The sequence below is a fragment of the Ochotona curzoniae genome, unplaced genomic scaffold (genome assembly GCF_017591425.1).
Source record: "Ochotona curzoniae isolate NIBS_2020 unplaced genomic scaffold, NIBS_Ocur_1.0 scaffold_3208, whole genome shotgun sequence".
Lineage (NCBI taxonomy): Eukaryota > Metazoa > Chordata > Mammalia > Lagomorpha > Ochotonidae > Ochotona > Ochotona curzoniae.
In genome coordinates this window covers 2158764-2177005 of record NW_024467106.1, presented here as the reverse complement: position 1 = coordinate 2177005, position 18242 = coordinate 2158764, and the positions used below count along the sequence as shown (strand labels likewise).

Below are 18242 nucleotides of genomic sequence, written 5' to 3'. Positions count from 1 at the left end.
CAGCACCCTCTGAACCCACAGCGGCCAGCAGAGGGCTGCCCAAGCCCGTATGTGTTTCCGTCAGCTGAGGGTCCTGAGGCCACACTCACCCCCAAATCTCCTTCCCACTGAGAGTGTCAATTTGCCCCCCTTAAGACAACCTCCTCTGTAAGTGTGGAGAGCAGGGTTCGCAGCTCACCTGCTGGGCTGCCCGCTGGGGCCCAGCTCCCAGGGGTGCTCCGCGGCTGGATGCCGGAGCCGGAGAAGCCAGGAGAAGGCAGAGGAGGGAGGGAGGAGAAAGCAAAGGTGACTCACATCTTTTTTACCCAAAGTCAGGTTGTGATAAGTGCTTTTATGTCCCACATTATTCTTTTTTAATTTGGTCATTTGTTCGTTGCATCCTTCTCATCCGGGTGTCCTTCAAAGTTTTTTTTGGGGGGGGGTGGAGAGGGGAAGAGAGAGCTTGCCGTGGGCTGGGGATGAGCTGGGAGTCTGAGCCCTGCGAAGTTTTGATAAGCAGCTGCGGCCAGCCCTGGCGCCCTCCCCATTGGCTGTCACCACGCCGCCAGATTTTGACACAAATAATCAGATTGGAAATCAGGGAGGGGAAGAGAGGAGGAGAAACACAGAGAGAGAGAAAAGGAGAAGTACTGTGGAGAGAGCCACGCAGCGGACGGACGGAGCAGGGACCTGCCTGTCCCCGGAGAGGCTCGTGGTCCCCAAGCAGGACCCTCGGCAAGGGCCACTCGCAGGTGAGTGCGCTGGGGGCGCCCGCCAGCTCCTCCTTCTGCATTTGCCTGTTCCTTGACCAAGTTCCTCCTGCAGTTGGGACTGGAATCTGCTTAGATGGGCACTGGCCAGAGGAGGTGGCGGGGACAGCCTCTGCTGAGGCTGAGTGCCCCTGGCTGGGGGAATCCCGCCTTCCACCCAGCCAGATGGATTCTTTGCAAAACCCGATTTCTGGCTGCCAGATGTTTCCCGCAGGCGCAAAGTCCTGGGGGCCACCCTCCTACCCGCGACCGTCCCAGGGACCTAGGCAGTGTACGAAGGGGCTGCAGCTTCGCAGCCCCAGGCAACCTGTGACACACTCTGAATGCTGGGTGTCATCTGCTCCCCTCCCGAGCCCAGGACAAGTGCAGCAGTAGGACTGAGGGGCGTCTCGGGGCTCCCATCCTCTGACCTTTAGCCTTTCCCATCTGTCTTCAAAGCAAAAGCCAAGCAGAAGTGTGCTGGCACCTGGGGAGACACTTGCTCTAAGCTGGCGCTTGTTGCCTGGGTGCTGCTGGGCACACAGCCGTGTCTGGGGGTCTGAGGTCTCTGAGATGCACCTGCCTGCCCCACCTCACAGCTGAACTAGCAAGAGGGACCAGGTTAACAGCTTCCGAGGTCAGTGAGGCAAGGAGTTTCCCAGGATCTCCTAACTCCACTTCCCAGCGGGGGCGACAGACAAGTGTCCCTGCGGGCGCATCACAGAGCAGTGCCCGGGTCAGGTTAGAGGGACAGAATCACCGAGGGATGGCAGAGCATCGTCCTGGCGTCTGCAAGTGCGTAGGGCCGGGTGGACAGAAGACTTGGGGACTGGCTGGCCCTAGACCAGCCCCTCCTCCCCAGAAAAATGAGCTGACCACACTGTCACAGCCAACATCTGGGACCCTGGTGCCAACAACAGAAACAGGCTCTTCCCCCATCCCCCTGTCTAAAAGACACAGCCTCACACTCTCCAGGTCCTCACAGGTGGGCTTAGATGGGGTCTGCCCCTGCTGCCTGGTTGATGCCTTCGCCATGCGGGTGCTGGGTGCCGTTCCCCCACAGCTGCTCTCATTGTTTGACTTGACCACTCGGGCCGTCGGCACGCGCGGGAACTGCTGCTACGCTGCGGTCCTGTGACCGACCTGCTGTGAACTTGGCCTTATGCCGGCCCCTCTCTGCCCTGGGCTTCCCCACTCCCCATTCCTTTTACTGCTTGCAAACTGATACCTTGCTTTTTTGCCCCTGGGTTTTCTGAGCCGCCTGGGAGTCCCTTCCAGTCCAGCAGGAGTAGTGACCACCACGCACACCTGGCCGGGGCCGCCTCGTTCCTACCGCCTGGTCTGTGTCCCTTGAAGAACAAGGGGCTTCTATAGACTTAGCAGCTTTACCTCCTCCCACTGTCCCCCAAAGGGAACCGGGGTGACAAGTTTCTCCATCCAGGTGGGTCATCCGCCCGCTCCCCGAAGGTCGGCAGATTGCACACGGGGTTGTAGAGCCAAAGGGAAGTTTGGAAACCTCTTAGCCCAAGTGTCCCTTACAAGAGAAGAAAACCCAACACAGCGGGCGGGCTGGCGGGTGGGGTCCCCCAAGACCAAGGTCACGAAATCATGCAGGGGGCACAGGCGCTTGGTAGCACAAGATGGCAGGCCCATGGACCACACCCGGCCCCGAGGTGGGCTGGAAGACCCCGGCCCGCCACTGGCATCTGTCTGGGTGCCCTCCGGCAGGGCAGCGCACTGAGATGCAGAGCCCGTGGCCCCGGTGGGGTGTGCAGCCACGGACGCCACGACAGCCGCTTTCCGGGGCCCGACACTGTCAGGCCGTTTGTGAAGAAATCCTCAACTTCTTTTACAATCTCTGCTCGTAGCTCTTTCTCAGAACGGGCTGTGTGAATCAAAACCCGGGGTTGTTAATTAACTGCAGTATAGGTGACCGGTTCCTGTTTTTCTTTGCTGCCTTTTTTTTTTTTTAACTTGCCAAGGGGAAGTGCACCGGTTGCACTTGGCCCTTCCAAGGAATGAACTTGGGGGCTTGGCTGCGAGGTTGGCATGCCCGGAGCACTGGCCAGGAACAGAGGAGACGGGGGGAAGAAACTGCCCCTTCCCTGCCCGTCACCTGCAACCTTCCAGGGCTTTAAAAGGGCTTAACGACTTCCCCTCCACCCCCCTCCACCCCCGAGCTGGGCCTCCCGCCCTGCCCCGTGCTGCCCACCGATTCCAGCAGGTGCCATGAGGACCTGGCTGTGGCCGCTGGCCGGGAGCCGTGTGCTGTCAGCAGGGTCCAGGCTATGCCACGGGACCTTGAGCAAATGACTTTCCTCTCTGTCCTGCGTGGCATCGGTTTGCCCCCCTCCACTAAGAAAGTCCCACCAAGGGCACTGCCCGTGCTGGACACCCAGCGGACACACTGGGCAGACTGCTTGGGTAGGGCAGGGGTCTTGAGCCTCGGCTCTCGCTGTGAGCTGGGCTGGGAGCGGGCAGGCCTGCGGGTACTGGCATGGTCTGAGTGGGAACTGTGCCAGCCATTCCTTTAGGCCCAGGCGTATGATCCTTGCTGATACAATGTTCAGAGTTGGGTAACTGCTCATTCCCTCCATGACCAGGCCCCCCCAAGAAGAGGATAGAAGGGAACCCAGCCCCTCCCGCCAGCCCTGCTCCAGGCTTTCCTCAAGCTGAGAGCTGGAGCATGTGGCAGGAAGGGGGGCTGTGGGGAGCCCTGGCATGTGGGGGATGGGGAAGGAAGATGTGTCCCTGGGTGATAAGGCTGTGGCTGCCCCGTGGGTTGAGGGTGGGGACAGCAGCCCTGGTTGGGGGCCTTGACTCAGGCATGGCACCAAAGGCCCCCAAGCGCGTCTCTTGCCGTAAAGCTTGGAGAGTGGTGCCAGGCACACTGCAACGAACAGAAACGCTCGCTCCCTGGCCCAGCAGGGTCAGCATCAAGAGCTGCCAGCAACTCTACCACCGGCCTGGGGATGCCCCCAGCACACCCACGCCCCCCCTCAACCAACAAGGAGGGCCTAGGGCTGGGTTCCTGCCGCTAGGAACAGCAGGGCTCTGGGCCGGGGTGTGCCCGCCTAGGATGGTTGGGAACCTCTGAGTCTCATTCGCGGCTGGCCGCTTGCGGAAAGTCACACAGGAGATCCCTGCATGCCCAGCAGAGCTCCGAGCTGCTCTTTCTAATCTCCCGCCTTCCGTGCCGCTCCTGGGCCCAGGCCTTATCAATGGGGCCCGGGATCCCTTCCCGCCTTCCTGTGGCCCTATCAACCCAGCAGCTATGGGGATGGGGGTGGGACTCCTCCGAGAAGACCTCGGAGATTGCCTTTAGGCACATGGCTGGCCACTTGTTGTGTCTCCCAGGCCCCTGGGCGAGCCCCCCGGCCGGCCACAAGCAGGTATAGGCCCTTCTGGATGGTCAGCAGAGCCCAGCACCCCCACTTCCTCGGCCTTACCCAGCTGCGAGAACAGGTGCCTTGGCCCGTTTGGTACTCTGCTTCCCCCCCACTCCTCACCTGACCACTCACTTGATGAGGTCTGCGGCTCTGCTCCCACCCCCCGGCCCCCAGGGCTCCCCCGAGAGACAGTGCCCTTCTCCGGCTGGGCTCTTCCACAGCAGCAGCTCATGGCTTACAGATGGACTTCCGCTGGGCACAGCTGCAAGTGAGGTGAAGGGCCTGCCCCTCATGCCCAGCTGGCAGGCCCACTGCTCACCTCTACAAACCTCTGGATCCCTAGGACTCCAATGCTGCTTTCTAGGAGTGGGGTCCACGGGCCGGTGCTGCAGCACAGCAGGTCAAGCTCCCAACATGTTAGCTCCAACTGGAGATCCAGCTCTGTGAGAATGTGAGATCCAGATGGAGTTCTCGGCTTAAGTCTGGGCCAGCCCTGGCTGTGGCAGCCATTTGGGAAGTGACCCAGCGGATGGAAGCCAGGGCTGGCCTTGTGACAGTGGCCCCAGCATGCCCAGGGCTAGTGGAGAGCTTGCGGCCCCTGCCTCCTGCCAGCCTCTGCCCACACATGGCTCCCTCCCTGTGTGACCAAGGACAGCACCTGGACTTGAAGGCCACCCTAAGGGCCACATTGGCGGGTTCTGGCAGCACGTGAACCTTGGAGGCTGAGTGCTGAGTCATGGCGTCCCCTTGCCCATTCTCACCTCCTTGCCTGTCCCTCCCACCCCCTTCCCAGCAGGTGCCCAGGCACGTGACAATGCCACGCTCCTTTCTGGTCAAGAGTAAGAAGGCTCATTCCTACCATGAGCCCCGCACACAGGACGACCCCATCTGGCATCCGACCCCCAGCCCCGGTGAGTCAGGGCCCCTCCTGCCTCCTCTGGATCTCCCTGCCCTGTGTGAGGGGCCAGGGCGACCCTCCCCACGCTGGCCTCTGCTCCCAGCGTGCCAGCAGAACTGCTGAATGAATGACTGCCGGCATGCCTGATGGGAGGATGGGAGCCGGGACCCTGCCACGGCTTGGGGGTCCTGCGTGGAGGGTCACAGAGGAGTGGGGGGCAGGGTAAGGCTGCTTGGACAAAAGACGGCCCCAGAGCAGCAGCCACTGGGCCCCTGCTCACAGCAGACCCCAGGAGCCGAAGCTGGTGAGTCTGACTGCCTTGTCTGCCCACAGCAGCCAAGAACCAGGTCATGAGTCACGGCCCTGCTCTCAGCTCGCTGTTCCCGAATCAGCACTTGGACTGGACCAGCCTCCGATGGGAACCAGAGCCAGAGCCTGAGAAGGGCTTGCCCAGGGTGCCCGCGGCCCCAGGTACTGAGCCCAAGACCAGGATGTGCCCCTTGCCCGGAGTCAGGGTGGACAGACAAGTTCACCTGCGGTCACCTTCTCCGGCTTCCCCCCACGCGGGGGAGGGCTTCAGTGTGGTGGGTGGAAGGAGCAGCCAGCAGGACCGGCCGGGCAGTGGGCACGCTGGCACCACGGTGGAGTGGGGGGCTTCTAGGCTGGAGGGACAGGGGTACCCAGTGAGATCCCAGGGTGGAAAGCAGACAGGGGTCCCCGGGAAGGGGCTTCAGGGGGGATGGCTGGGGCCATGGGGAGCAGGGGCCACACCTGTGGCTGAGTCCCCAGGGCTTGTGTCATGCTCTCCACAGAGGGGACCCCCGTGATGTCCAGAGCCCAGGAAGGGGACTCGCTACCCTCAGACTCGCCTCCCTTCTACAAGCCCAGCTTCTCCTGGGACACGCTGGCCTCATCCTATGGCCACAGCTACCGGCAGGCCCCCTCCACCATGCAGTCCGCCTTCCTGGAGCGCTCGGTCAGCCTGTACGGTAGCCCCCTGGTGCCCAGTGCCGAGCCACCCTTGGACTTCAGCCTTCGTTACTCCCCCGGCATGGATGCCTACCACTGTATCAAGTGCAACAAGGTGAGGGGCGCAGACGGACACGGGCCCTGCTCTGCATGTCTCCCACCACCACTGGCTGCCTTCCTCGCGCTGTGGATCTGGGGGCCCTGCGGGGTGCAATATTCAGAGTGCTTGTTCATGGAGCCCTGACCACAGGCCCTGCAGCATGCCAAGCCCTTGACACCCATGACCTCCAGGGGGTAAGCCAAGGGCTTAAAGTTCAGAGAGGGTAGGTCTCTTGCCCAAGGTTGCTCAGTACACAGGCATCAGACCCCACAGCGGTGTTGCAAGCTCTCCTGACCCTCTGCCGCTCCACCTCCCGATGGGGCGAGGAGGGGCTTTCCAGGCGTCCTGTCCCAGCCCTCATTTTATAGACGGGGACCTGCCAGCGGCCAGGCCCCTCTCCGCACACCCCGCACCCCATCAGCTCTGCCTCTCCCTGTAGGTGTTCTCCACCCCCCACGGGCTCGAGGTGCACGTCCGGCGCTCCCACAGCGGCACGCGGCCCTTCGCCTGTGACGTTTGCGGTAAAACCTTCGGCCACGCCGTGAGCCTGGAGCAGCACACGCATGTTCACTCCCAGGTGGGCCACTGGGTCCCTCCCTGACCCCAAGGGTGACGCAGATGGCTAGGGGTGTGTGTGTGGGGGGGGTCTCTGGATGCCCCAGAGTGCTTGGTGCCTCTGCTGCCAGGGCCATTGGCAGATTGTGCCCTGGGCTTCAGCGTGAGACTCGTTCATTGCCAGCCTCTTGGATCTGGGCTGGGAGGTCCCTCCCACCCGGTTAGACACATGGAGGCAGGGACCCCTTCCAGGGAGGGCATCTGAAGCCAGCGGGGTCACTACAGCCAAGAAGTCACAGCAGCAGTTCGGGGGGGAAAGGCAGGAATGACTCGGAGCGACCTCCGACCTTCTGTGGTCGCCACTGTTCCATCGCACAGAAGCAGAAACTGTTTCTCACGGGCTGTAATGAGTCCCAAATGCCCCGTGAAGGCAGAAGCTTCTGGTAAACCCAGCAGTACACCTGCTGGTCACCGTCCCTGTATCGGGAAGCAACTGGGTTGAGGCTCGTGACCTGGGCGCCCCTCAAAAACACACAGATCAGTCAGTCGGTCGACAAACATTGGGGTTGACTGAGTGGGGATACTGGACCGGTTACAAGGAAAAATAGCACCTGTGGCCAGCTGGGCTCGCGCTGGGAGGCAGGAATGGGGCTGGGCGTGGGGCGGGGGCAGGGACCCCGGGGCCTCAAGACCACCCCCAACGGAGCGTCCTCTTCCGCAGGGGACCCCCCTGGCGGGGTCCGGTCCCGCGCCCGGCGTGGTGCTCCCCGCGCTTGACCCCCCGGCGCCTCGTTTCCTCCGGCAGGAGCGCACGTTCGAGTGCCGGATGTGCGGCAAAGCCTTCAAGCGCTCATCCACGCTGTCCACGCACCTGCTCATCCACTCGGACACGCGCCCCTACCCCTGCCAGTTCTGTGGCAAGCGCTTCCACCAGAAGTCAGACATGAAGAAACATACCTACATCCACACGGGTGAGGCGGCCAGCGCCCTGGCCTCTGAGCACCCGCGGGGACACTGGGCGGCCGGGAGCGGCAGGTGCGTCTCCCGTCCTCGGCACCTCTTTCCTCACCTCCCCCATCCCATGCAGGTGAGAAGCCGCACAAGTGCCAGGTATGCGGCAAGGCCTTCAGCCAGAGCTCCAACCTCATCACCCACAGTCGCAAGCACACGGGCTTCAAGCCGTTCAGCTGTGAGCTGTGCGCCAAGGGCTTCCAGCGCAAGGTGGACTTGCGGCGGCACCGTGAGAGCCAGCACAGCCTCAAGTGAGGGGCCCGGCCTCCTCCCCATCCCCGCACAGGAAGCCCTTGAGCTGGTGCTGAGCTCTATGGGACTTTTGCTGCGTGACCTCAGAGGAGCTACGTTCCTTCTCTGCTCTAATGCTGCTGCCATGCATGGGCTCTGCTGGGCCAAGTGCGCCCAGGCACCTCCTTACTGGCAAAACAGAGGAAGATGCCACGACACCCCAGGGACCTCTGTACCAGGAGGCCCAGGACACACCCGGGAGCTTCTCCAGGTGCTGGCCATCTCGGCTGCCTTTCTGGCTGCTACTCCGGCCAGTGAGGGGGTCTGCGTCCTGGGGCTTCTGCCCTGTCCCGGGCGGCCGAGGGCTGCACAGCAGGCCCCTGTTCCCGTGCTCAGGGAGCAGCTGGCAGGTGCCGCTACCCACAGCCTGCACCCCTCGCGTGCTGTAAACACCGATAAAGGTCCATACTGCAAGGAGAGCGGCATCTGTGATGCGTCACCTGCCTGCGGGGCCACCGCACAGCAGCAGATCTGAGGGGCTGCTGGAGAGCTTTAGACAAAGGGGGGTCTGTCCCTGATTCAACGTGGGGACCCAGCACAGGGCCACGGCCAACCTGGGGCTCTGCACACCTCCCACGGTGTGGGAATAACGTGGAATGGCCTCTCTTGCAGTTGTGGGACCAGGGCCTGGAGGAGTGTCCTGGGGGCTAAACTCAGGGCCCCAACAGGCCAGTCCTCCTCTGACATGCAAGCCACACACACTTTCATGCTTATTGGAACACATTCACACACATAAGCTCAGCTTCACTCACGTTCATACGGTTTCACCTGCTCTCACACACACATCCTGAGATGCATGCTGGTTCATACACACACACACTGGCACCCACTGGTATACACACACACACACACACTGGCACCCACTGGCATGCACACACCCACACACACTGGCACCCATGCACACACACATGCACACAAACACACAGGGGGCACCCATACACACACACTGGCACACACTGGTACACACACTGGCACCCACTGGTATACACACACACACACACACTGGCACCCACTGGCGTGCACACACCCGCACACACTGGCACCCACACACACACTGGCACACACCTGTACACACACTGGCATACACTGGCACCCACTGGCATGCATGTACACACACTGGCACCCACTAGCATGCACACACCCACACACACTGGCATCCACTGGCGTGCACACACACACTCTCACACAGTTGCACATGCGCACACACAACCACAGGGAGGTGAAACACTCCCCTGACCCTTGGAGGTTGTGAGAAAGGATTGCGACCTGCCAGCCCCAGCTCACCCACCCTTCCTCCTCCTCTCCATCGACCTCTGCTTGGGTCTCCCGTCTCCTTCCCCTCCCTCTCACAGGACTTCGGGTCACCACCAGGGACCCCCTTGGGCGGCTCAGGCCCCAGGTCCTGTCTCCACGCCCCCGGAGTGGACTAGGTGCTGCTGTCCCATTTCACAGATGCAGCAGCTGAGGCCCTGGGAGGGTAGCCTACAAGAATGGAGGCAGCATAAGAGGAGCATCTTGAAGGAAACCCCACCGTGGCCAGGGGGTCCCCTTTGTAATGTGACTTGGTCTTGGACTCGGGAACCAACCTGTTCAATATGGGTTTGCTCGCTGGCCAACACCAAGGCCCAGCTGGCCGTGGGAAGTCCGAACGGAGCTGGAAACCATTCACTGCTCATGCTGAGTGTCCGTCTGGCCTCGCTGTCCAGGGCAGTGAGCGTGTCCCCCGTCATGGCAAGGCCCACGCCGGACATCACCTCCAGCGACACTGGTGTCCTCAGTGTCTTCCTAGGCCCTCCAAAGACCCCAAGATCGAAGCTAGTCATTTACACCAGCCAGACAACTTTGGGGAACTCCAGGGTCAAGTTGGATGGCAAGGGGATGGGTGGGTATTTGGTGTGGCCACTAAAACATCGTTTGAAATACCTGCGTCCTATGTCAGACCCCACCCCAGCTCCCGGGAGAAGCTAGCGAGCTGGGGGCCGCAGGGGCTCGAATCCTGGGACTTCTGCTGCACCTGGGAGAGGCCTGGATAGAGTTGTTGGCTTGTGGTATAGCCCCTCCCCCTTTCAAGTAAATCATTTCAAAAGTTAGCCGGAGGGGCTGGCATGGACACTGGCATCTCAATTGGGCACCATCTTGCGTCCCAGATACTCAACCTCTAATTCCAGCTCCCTGCTAATGTGCCTGGGAAAGCAGCAGAGGACGGGCCAGGCACCCACGTGGGAGACCTGGAGGGAGTGGCTGGCACTGGCTTCTGACCTGCCCAGCTCCAGCTGTTGCAGCCATTTGGAGAGCGAACCGCTGGATGCAGGATCTTGCCTTCACTTGTAACTCCCAATCAATAAGTGGTTGAGAGGATGACAGCTGCGAGCCTCAGGGCACTGTCCTTGGAGCGCTCAGCCTGTAACTGCAGTGTCCACATCCCAGAGGATTCAGGGAGACAGTAAAGCAGAACAGGTGAGGGAGAGAGTGAGGGAGAGCGAGGGGGAAAGAGTGAGTGGGGGGGGAGAGACATGGAGAGAGAGAGAGGAGGGGGGAGAGAGAGGGAGAGGGAAAAAGAGAAGAGAGAGAGACATGGAGAGAGAGAGGGGGGGAGAGAAGGAGAGAGAGAGAGAGGAGAGAGGGAGAGACATGGAGAGAGAGAGAGGAGGGGGGAGAGAGAGGGAGAGGGAAAAAGAGAGAGAAGAGAGAGAGACATGGAGAGAGAGAGAGGGGGGAGAGAAGGGGAGAGAAAGAGAGAGAGATAGACATGGAGGGGGAGAGAGACATGGATAGAGAGGGAGAGAGAGAAAAGGAGAGAGGGAGGGAGAGAAAGAGAGGGAGAGAGACAGGGAGAGAGAGACATGGGGGGAGAGAGAGGGAGAGAGAAGAGGGGAGAGAGAGGGGAGAGACAGGGAAAGAGGAGAGAGAGGGAGTTTGGTCAGCCTAGCCAAGTGTCAGCTGAGATCAGATCAGAATCTTTTCCTTTTTCTTTAGATTTTTTTTTAATTGAAAGATTACAGAGAGAGGCACAGAGGATCTCTCATCCTCTAGTTTTCTCCCCAAATGGCCAAAATGAGCCAGTCCACTGCCAGCCAGCAGCCAGGAATGCCACGCGGGTCTCTCAAGCGGGTGCAGGAGCCTCAGCACTTGGGCGTCTTTTATTGCTTTCCTGGGCACAGGACAAGGAACTGTGATTGAAAGGGCAGCAGCTGGACACAATTCGGTGCCCATGTAGGATGCTGGCATTGCAGGTGGAGTCCTAGGTGCCACAGCACCGCCCTCTCCCAGATCTGACTCTGAGCCTCAGTTTACACCTGTGTCCCCTGGGTGCAGGGAGTGTTCTCTAGGGGTTCCCCTCCGGCATGGGCCTGCTGGGTTTTGAGACCAAGGCTCGGTGCCCAGGTCCCTTCCCTGCCATCCCAGGGCAGGGAAAATCCCACCTCCCTCAGCCCAGTGGCCTGGGTTTGCCAGGGCAGCTTGCTCCGCAGCCTCATTCCTGTGGTGCTTTCTGTTGACTTTCGCCAAAATTCCCTGCCACAAACCCAGCAGGTGTGCGCGCTGGGCCAGGGGATTGAGTGGGAGGCTGGTCATCTCAGCAGCTCCCCTCAGAGCCCTGGAGAGGGCCTGGTACCCCTGCCGTGCCCATGGGGACCCGGAAGTGGTCCTGGGGAGCTCCTGGTCACACCCTGGGGGAGGGAGGGCGGCAGCACTGCCCTGCACCCCAAGTCAAAGAAAGTGAGCGGGTGGGCACAGCGGTGGGGGTGGACCCTTACCCTGCGCCAACACACATAGACACACATACCACACACAGGCCTGCAGACACACACACACAGGCTGGCACACACAGATGCACACACACCACACACAGGCTGGCACACACCATACACAGGCTGGCACACACAGATGCACACACACACCACACACAGGCTGGCACACACACAGGCTGGCACACACAGATACACACACACAGGCTGGCAGACACACACACACAGGCTGGCACACACCATACACAGGCTGGCACACACAGATGCACACACACACCACACACAGGCTGGCAGACACACACACACAGGCTGGCACACACAGATACACACACACAGGCTGGCAGACATACACACACCACACACACAGGCTGACAGACACACCACACACAGGCTGGCACACACAGACACACAGACTGGCAGACACACACACAACACCCACAGGCTGGTAGCTGCTTTGCATGTTCTTTGTTTGCTAAACAAAGCCAGAGCCAGAACAGGATTTCAGCCACTTGCATGGCAGGAAGGGCAGGGCGAGGAGGAAGAGGAGGAGGAGGAAGAGGCAGACATTGGCTGTGCGCTTTGCCAGGACCGGGCTCCACACTGAGTGTGTACCCACATGAGCTGTGCGTGGGCGCCAGGCGCTACTGCAGCACAGCCACAGAGCTGCCACCCCAGGCATGCTGCCGTGGAAGTGGCCAGCTCCCAGGATGCCAATGAACCTGTTCCCCAAGCCAGGACAGCCCCGCTGGGACAGTCCGGAAGCAGCTTGCCTGCACTGCAGGAGCAGCTGTGGCCACTTACCACCCCTCGTGTGGCTTCCCAGGCACAACCTGCAGTGCCTGGGGGCGACAGCAGCCACAAGCCAGGGGCCCTCCTGACACCAGTCAGAGTTTGCGGTGGGGTCCCAGCCGCCATCCTGGAATTGGGCAGGTGACTCTAGGTGCAGTGGGGGCATTGCCCTCCTGCTGCCCGTCCATACACCATCCTCAGCTTTCTGCAAGATCCTAGGCTCCATGCCCCTGGGGGCACTCCCAGTTCCAGGAAGCCCATCTATGCCTGGCTTTCGCTTGCCACACAGGGGCCTGGAGCCCAGAAACAATAGGTGATTGCCCAAAGTCATGTTGGTAGTTGGCAGTGAGAGACCAGGCTGTAGAATCTGTTACAATGGGCCTGCACAATGGCTCTATAGACTAACACTCCCCCTTCAAGTGCCGGATCCCATACGGGCGCCAGTTTGTGTCCCGGCTACTCCACGTCCCTTCCAGCTCCCTGCCTGTGGCCTGGGAAAGCAGTCAAAGACAGCCCAAAGCCTGGGACCCTGCACCCGTGTGGGAGACCTGGAAAAAGCTCCTGGCTTTGGATTGGCTCAGCTCCAGCCATTGCGGCCATTTAGGGAGGAAAGCAGCAGGTGGAAGATCTGTCTCTCTTTGTCTCTGTAAATCTGCCTTTCCAATAAAAATAAATGCAACAACAACAAAGAATCTGTTGCAAATGGTGACTTGTGAGTTTGTGCCAGGAGACGAGAGGGTCTCCTGCATTCTGCAGGAGAGCGGGCGCTCATGTTGATGCTGGTGATGCTGGCAGGGGGCATCTACTGACCCAATAGAATACAACAACAAAGCCGGTCGGCCATGCAGGGAGCAGGAGGCAACACCGGATCCACATGTGCCATCAGGAGTGCCAGCTTAACACTGCAGCCGCAGCCCCTGCCCAGCCCACCCAAGCTGGATGCCTCCCAGCAGGGCAGCTTGGCCCTGGCAGCCCAGGGCCCCTGAGTGCAGCCTGGGAGGTACCCAGGGAACCTTCCATGGAAATCACTGATAAGGAGAGAAATAGACCTGCCGTTAGCAGACCCGGGATGGCGGTGGAGGGCCGGGGTGGAGGCAGCAATGGGTGCCAGGGCAGGCAGGGACAGGAAGGACACGGAGGCCATGCAGGGGACATCCTGTAGTCACCAAAGGGGCCATTAAGTGTGCTGGCCAAGGCCCGAACTGGCAAGCAGTTGCTGAAGTAGCTGGGGCAAACAGACTCCACCTGCTGTTTTGGGGTTGGGGAAAAGGTTGTCCATGAAAGGAAGTGGGGGCTGGCATTGAGGTGTATGGCATTGTGGCACAGCAGGTAAAGTTGCTACCTGCACTGCCAGCATCCTGTCTAAGTACTGGTTCCTGTCCTGGCTGCTCCACTTCCAAGTCAGCTCCCTGCTCAGGCAGCTGGGAAAGCAGCAGAGGCTGGCCCAAGTGCTTGGACCCCGGCGCCCTGGATGACGCCATGCTGGCTTCAACCCGGCCCTGCTGTGGCCGTCTCAGGAGTAAACTGGCAGATGGAAAATACTCTTTCAAGTAAACAAATAAATCTTAAAAACACACACACAAAAGGAACTGTGCACTGTGGGTTTTCCCCCCTTAACTGAAAGAATGAAAGAGAAAACACACTTGGCAGAATGCAAACCAGATTCTGGAAAATGGACTTAAAAGGTAAGACTGAGTGCAGGAAATATACAAACCCATGTGTATGTGACGTCTTCAAACACTGTTGGAAAATGTATTTTATGGGGCCTGGCATGATAGCTCAGTGGCTAAATCCTCACCTTGCTCACACTGGGATCCCATATGGGCGCCAGTTCTAATCCTGGCAGCTCCACTCCCCATCCAGCTCCCTGCCTGTGGCCTGGGAGAGCAGTTGAGGACAGCCCAAGACTGTGGGACCCTGCACCCGTGTGGCAGACCTGGAGGAAGCTCCTGGCTCCTGGCTTCGGATCGGCATAGCATGGGCCATTGCGGCCACTTGGGGAGTGAACCAGCGGATGGAGGATCTTTCTCTCTGTCTCTCCTCCTCTTTGCAAATCTGATCTGCTTTTCCAGTAAATAAATAAATAAATAAAACTTTAAAAATAATCATCTATTTTATCAAATAGCGATGCAAATATTTGCACCAAAATTCCTTCATCTTTCAGTTCCATTTTCCATGATTGACACGTTGACGGAGGAAGCTGTTTACCTCACAAATGAAAAAAAAAGTGATTTATAAATCAGTACACCTCTGCAATGCTGTGCTGTTCTGCTCACACCTGAAGGAAGTGTGCACTTGCGTGCCGAGGGCAGTGCGTCCACGGGGCGGCCAAGTGCAAGGGGCCGTGCTTCCGTCCCGTTGCCTCCCGGGGCAGCCGTGCCGTGCTTTGGCAGTGGCTCTGTGTGATAACATTATCGCTGGCATTGAAAGAAAGCCTTGCTAGCTCACACGCCCTGGGAGCTAGTCCCCCAGCCTTGGGGTCACCCCTCGGGCCCCCATGGTGGGGACACTGTCCTTTCTGTCCTGTCTCCTCCCCCCGTCACCTCCTGGCAGGTGCCGAGAGAGTCCACAAGTTGAACTCAGGTGGCCAGCCCCCGGCTTCATCTTGGAACTGGGGCAGGGCCACCGAGGTGGGGCTGAGCTCCTGGCCTGGGAACAGTGGAGACCACATCAGACAGTGGACGCGTGGCCCTCTGGAGGACACCCTGCTCTTCCTCCCAGCCTGTTTTGGGGGCTGCCCCCTTCCTCCTCCACAGGTGGCCAGCCGGGAACCGCTCAGGACCTGGGTTCCCCGGGGTTGGGAGCTACAGGAAAGGGGCAGGGAAATCCGAGGCAAGGCCTAGCCAGGCCTAGCCACGCACAGGTCTGACCTGATAAGTTTATCACGCCAAGCCGGCTGCCAACCGTTAGAGGGGAGCCGGCTGCAGGCCCTGCAGGAGCACACTCCTGGGCTGATAGTGCCTGTGTTATCACAGGTCTGGAGGGTCAGCGCGGGAAAGAGGGAAGAGAGAGAGATGGAGAGAGGCCGGCTTCCACCCACTTCACCAGAAAGCAGCAGCCAAGAGGAAGGGTCTCGGGGTATTCCCTGGCATGCCCCACCTAACAGGTGCAGGCCACAGCCTTCCCCCTCCACCCGCTCCCATCATCCACCACCTTGCAAGTCATGGAACAGATTCTAGAAGGTTCTGACAACCTAAGACAAAGCAACCTGGGTGACTTAGGTCAGCCTCTCCCCTCTAGGGAGCTTCAACTCTCCACCTTCCCCACCATCCTTCCCCATGCCAGGGGTCCTGGGGTGAAAGTCCCACGCAGGTGACACCTGAGGAAGCACTGGAGTGGCCTGCGACCACGCAGGGAAACACACATGATATATCCAGCAGCTAGGCAGGACCCAGGAGAAGGGGCACCCGTGGAAGAGGGAAAGCCGAGACCGTCCCGGGCCTGCAGGCTCCAAAAGCACTCTGCGATCCCGGGGTAAAGCGGGGGAACCCCGGTGCCCCTGAGCCCACCGCCTGACTCCCAGCGTGTGAAGCCCCTGGCAGAGAAAGGCAGACCCTGCTGGTGGCCATGGGGTGTGTTTTTGGGGGGTGGAGGGCAGGAATGGATCCAAAAATCCCTTGGCCATACTTTTCCCTGGACTTTCCTCGGAAGGTGAGTGGAAGAGAGCGGCTGGTCCTTTGTTCAAGAGCGAGAGGACAGCTGGCGTGAAGTCACTGTCTCTAAAGCTGGCTCTGGTTCAGGTCCCGGCCACTTCGTGTCCCATCCAGCTCCCTGCTAATACGCCTGGGTAAGCAGCAGAGGATGGGCCCAAGACTGTGGGCCCCTGCACCTGAGGGTGAGACCCAGCACGGGGCTACAGCAGCCACGCAGGGAATGACCCAGGCCAAGGAAGATCAGCGTCTCCCTCTCACTAAACAGAACTCTGTCGTGCAAATACGTGAGTAATAAATAAAATCATAAACAAGGCTGTAGCACAATAATCAGCAGCTAAACAACCCATGCCTTGCACGTGCCAGGATGTCATAGGCAGCTGCCACCTCAGTTTGAGTCCCAGCAGCTCCACTTCCCATCCGGCTCCCTGCTTGCGGCCTGGGAAAGCAGTCGAGGACGGCCCAAAGCCTTGGGACCCTGCACCCGTCTGGGAGACCTGGAAGAGGTTCCTGACTCCTGGCTTCGGATCAGTGCAGTGCCAGCCATTGCAGCCACTTGGGGTGTGAATCAGAGCATGGAAGAGCTTTTTCTCTGTCTCTCATTCTCTCTGTATATCTGACTTTCCAATAAAATAAGTGAATCTTTATAAATAAAAAAATAAAAAACCTTTAATAATAAATAAATAAATAAAACTAGAACTTAAAATAAGAAAGGCAAGGAGGGCTGGGGGTGGGGTCCTGGCCCTTAGCTGGGGTCCTGGCCCTTCTGCCCAGCCAAGGGCACAAACGGGGGGCAGGGGAGGCCGTGGTGCCCAGGCCTGCCCAAGCCCACTGCACAGGGGCCCGGATGGGCTAAAAACCTTCATTTGTTTGGTGTTTCCAGGGAGCTCGGGTGGAGGCCAGGGCCAGGAGATGAGCAGAGCCAGAGGAAGTGACACGGGAAGGGGCGGGATGCTGGAGAGCAGGGCTCAGCCCGCTGGAAGCAATGAGGGTGTGGCGATGGCAGGCTTCTCCCCTCTAGCCCTCGGTCCTCAGCAAGCTGGGGCCTGCAGCCTTTAGAAGGTTCTAGATTTGGGGCTGGCCCTGTGGAATAGCAAGTAAACCCAGCATCCCCAAAGCAGTATCCCGTGTGGACGCCGGTTCATGTCCCCCCAATGCCAGTATTGCATGTGACCCATGGTGCCCCAATGCCAGCATCCCAAGTGGGCACTGGTTCATGTTCCCACAATGCCAGCATCCCACATGGGTGCCGGTTCATGTCCTGGCTGCTCCACTTCCCATCCAGCTCCCTGCTTGTGGCCTGGGAAAGCAGCAGAGGACAGCCCAGGACCTTGGGACCCTGCACCCGCGTGGGAGACCAGGAAGAAGTTCCTAGCTCCTGGCTTCAGCCTGGCCCAGCACTGACCTTTGCAACCATTTAAGGGAATAAACCAGAAGATGGAAGATCTTTCTCTGTACCTCTGCCTTTCAAATACATAAAATATTTAAAATACATTTTAAAAAAGAAGCCTTGAGATTCAGCTTGCATGGGCCAGGTGCCAAGGTGGCCTTTGGTTCATTCTTGAGCAGGGGACGGGGCACAGGTCCTTGCTGCACACACTGGGACACCAGCTGTTCCCTCTGCGGGCACATGCTGGAAAAGAGGGAAGGCAGCAAAGTGGCCTGAGGTTAGCGGCTTAGTGCAGGGTTACCACATACCTCCATCCCAGCTCTGTGCACCTGCGGGGTCCGTGAGACCCCATCACTGCCTGGGACACCCAGTTGGAGTTCTGGGCTCCCAGCTCCAACCTGGCCGGGCTCTGGCTGCGGCAGGCTTCTGAAGAACAAACTGGCAGATGCAAACGCGCACACTCTTTCTCTCTGCTTTCCAAATACAAACAATTACAAATTTTTAGCTGGCACTAGATACATTTTAGCTGCTTAGACCTCAGCCTGGTATTACTGATAAAAAAGCTAATCTATAATATTTGTTGAGAGTTTACCAAGTGCCACGTGAGGCTACAAGCTCTTTAGACACTAAACTTTTTAAAATATATTTAATTTTTTATGTATTTGAAATGCAGGATCTTCCATCTGCTGGTTCATTCCCCAAGCGGCCGCAATGGTCAAAGCTGAG

At 59.3% G+C, this 18242-nt stretch overlaps 1 protein-coding gene across 5 annotated transcripts; it reads left to right on the top strand.

Annotated features, from left to right (window-relative positions):
- The first annotated feature begins 684 nt into the window (after nt 1–684).
- Nucleotides 685–8712, top strand: GFI1B (growth factor independent 1B transcriptional repressor). Of its 5 annotated transcripts, none has more exons than XM_041004517.1 (7): nt 685–731; nt 4914–5028; nt 5349–5486; nt 5828–6099; nt 6524–6661; nt 7361–7610; nt 7727–8712. In XM_041004517.1, the coding sequence occupies exons 2-7, from the start codon at nt 4932–4934 to the stop codon at nt 7903–7905; spliced, it is 1074 nt and encodes a 357-aa protein (XP_040860451.1). In that variant the 5' UTR covers nt 685–731; nt 4914–4931; the 3' UTR covers nt 7906–8712. The 5 variants fall into 5 exon arrangements, with proteins under 5 accessions (XP_040860451.1, XP_040860452.1, XP_040860453.1 ...); XM_041004518.1 differs by having other exon boundaries at nt 702–731; nt 4911–5028; XM_041004519.1 differs by lacking the exon at nt 685–731 and having other exon boundaries at nt 4770–5028; nt 7445–7610.
- The last annotated feature ends 9530 nt before the right edge of the window (nt 8713–18242 follow it).

What these genes read in the sequence shown, in the direction of transcription:
- GFI1B (XM_041004515.1), top strand. Translation starts at nt 4,854, where the DNA reads ATGGCGTCCCCTTGCCCATTCTCACCTCCTTGCCTGTCCCTCCCACCC. An exon ending in CAGGGTGCCCGCGGCCCCAG is followed by an intron (nt 5,487 to 5,827) that starts GTACTGAGCCCA and finishes TGCTCTCCACAG; the next exon opens with AGGGGACCCCCGTGATGTCC. An exon ending in ACATACCTACATCCACACGG is followed by an intron (nt 7,611 to 7,726) that starts GTGAGGCGGCCA and finishes CATCCCATGCAG; the next exon opens with GTGAGAAGCCGCACAAGTGC.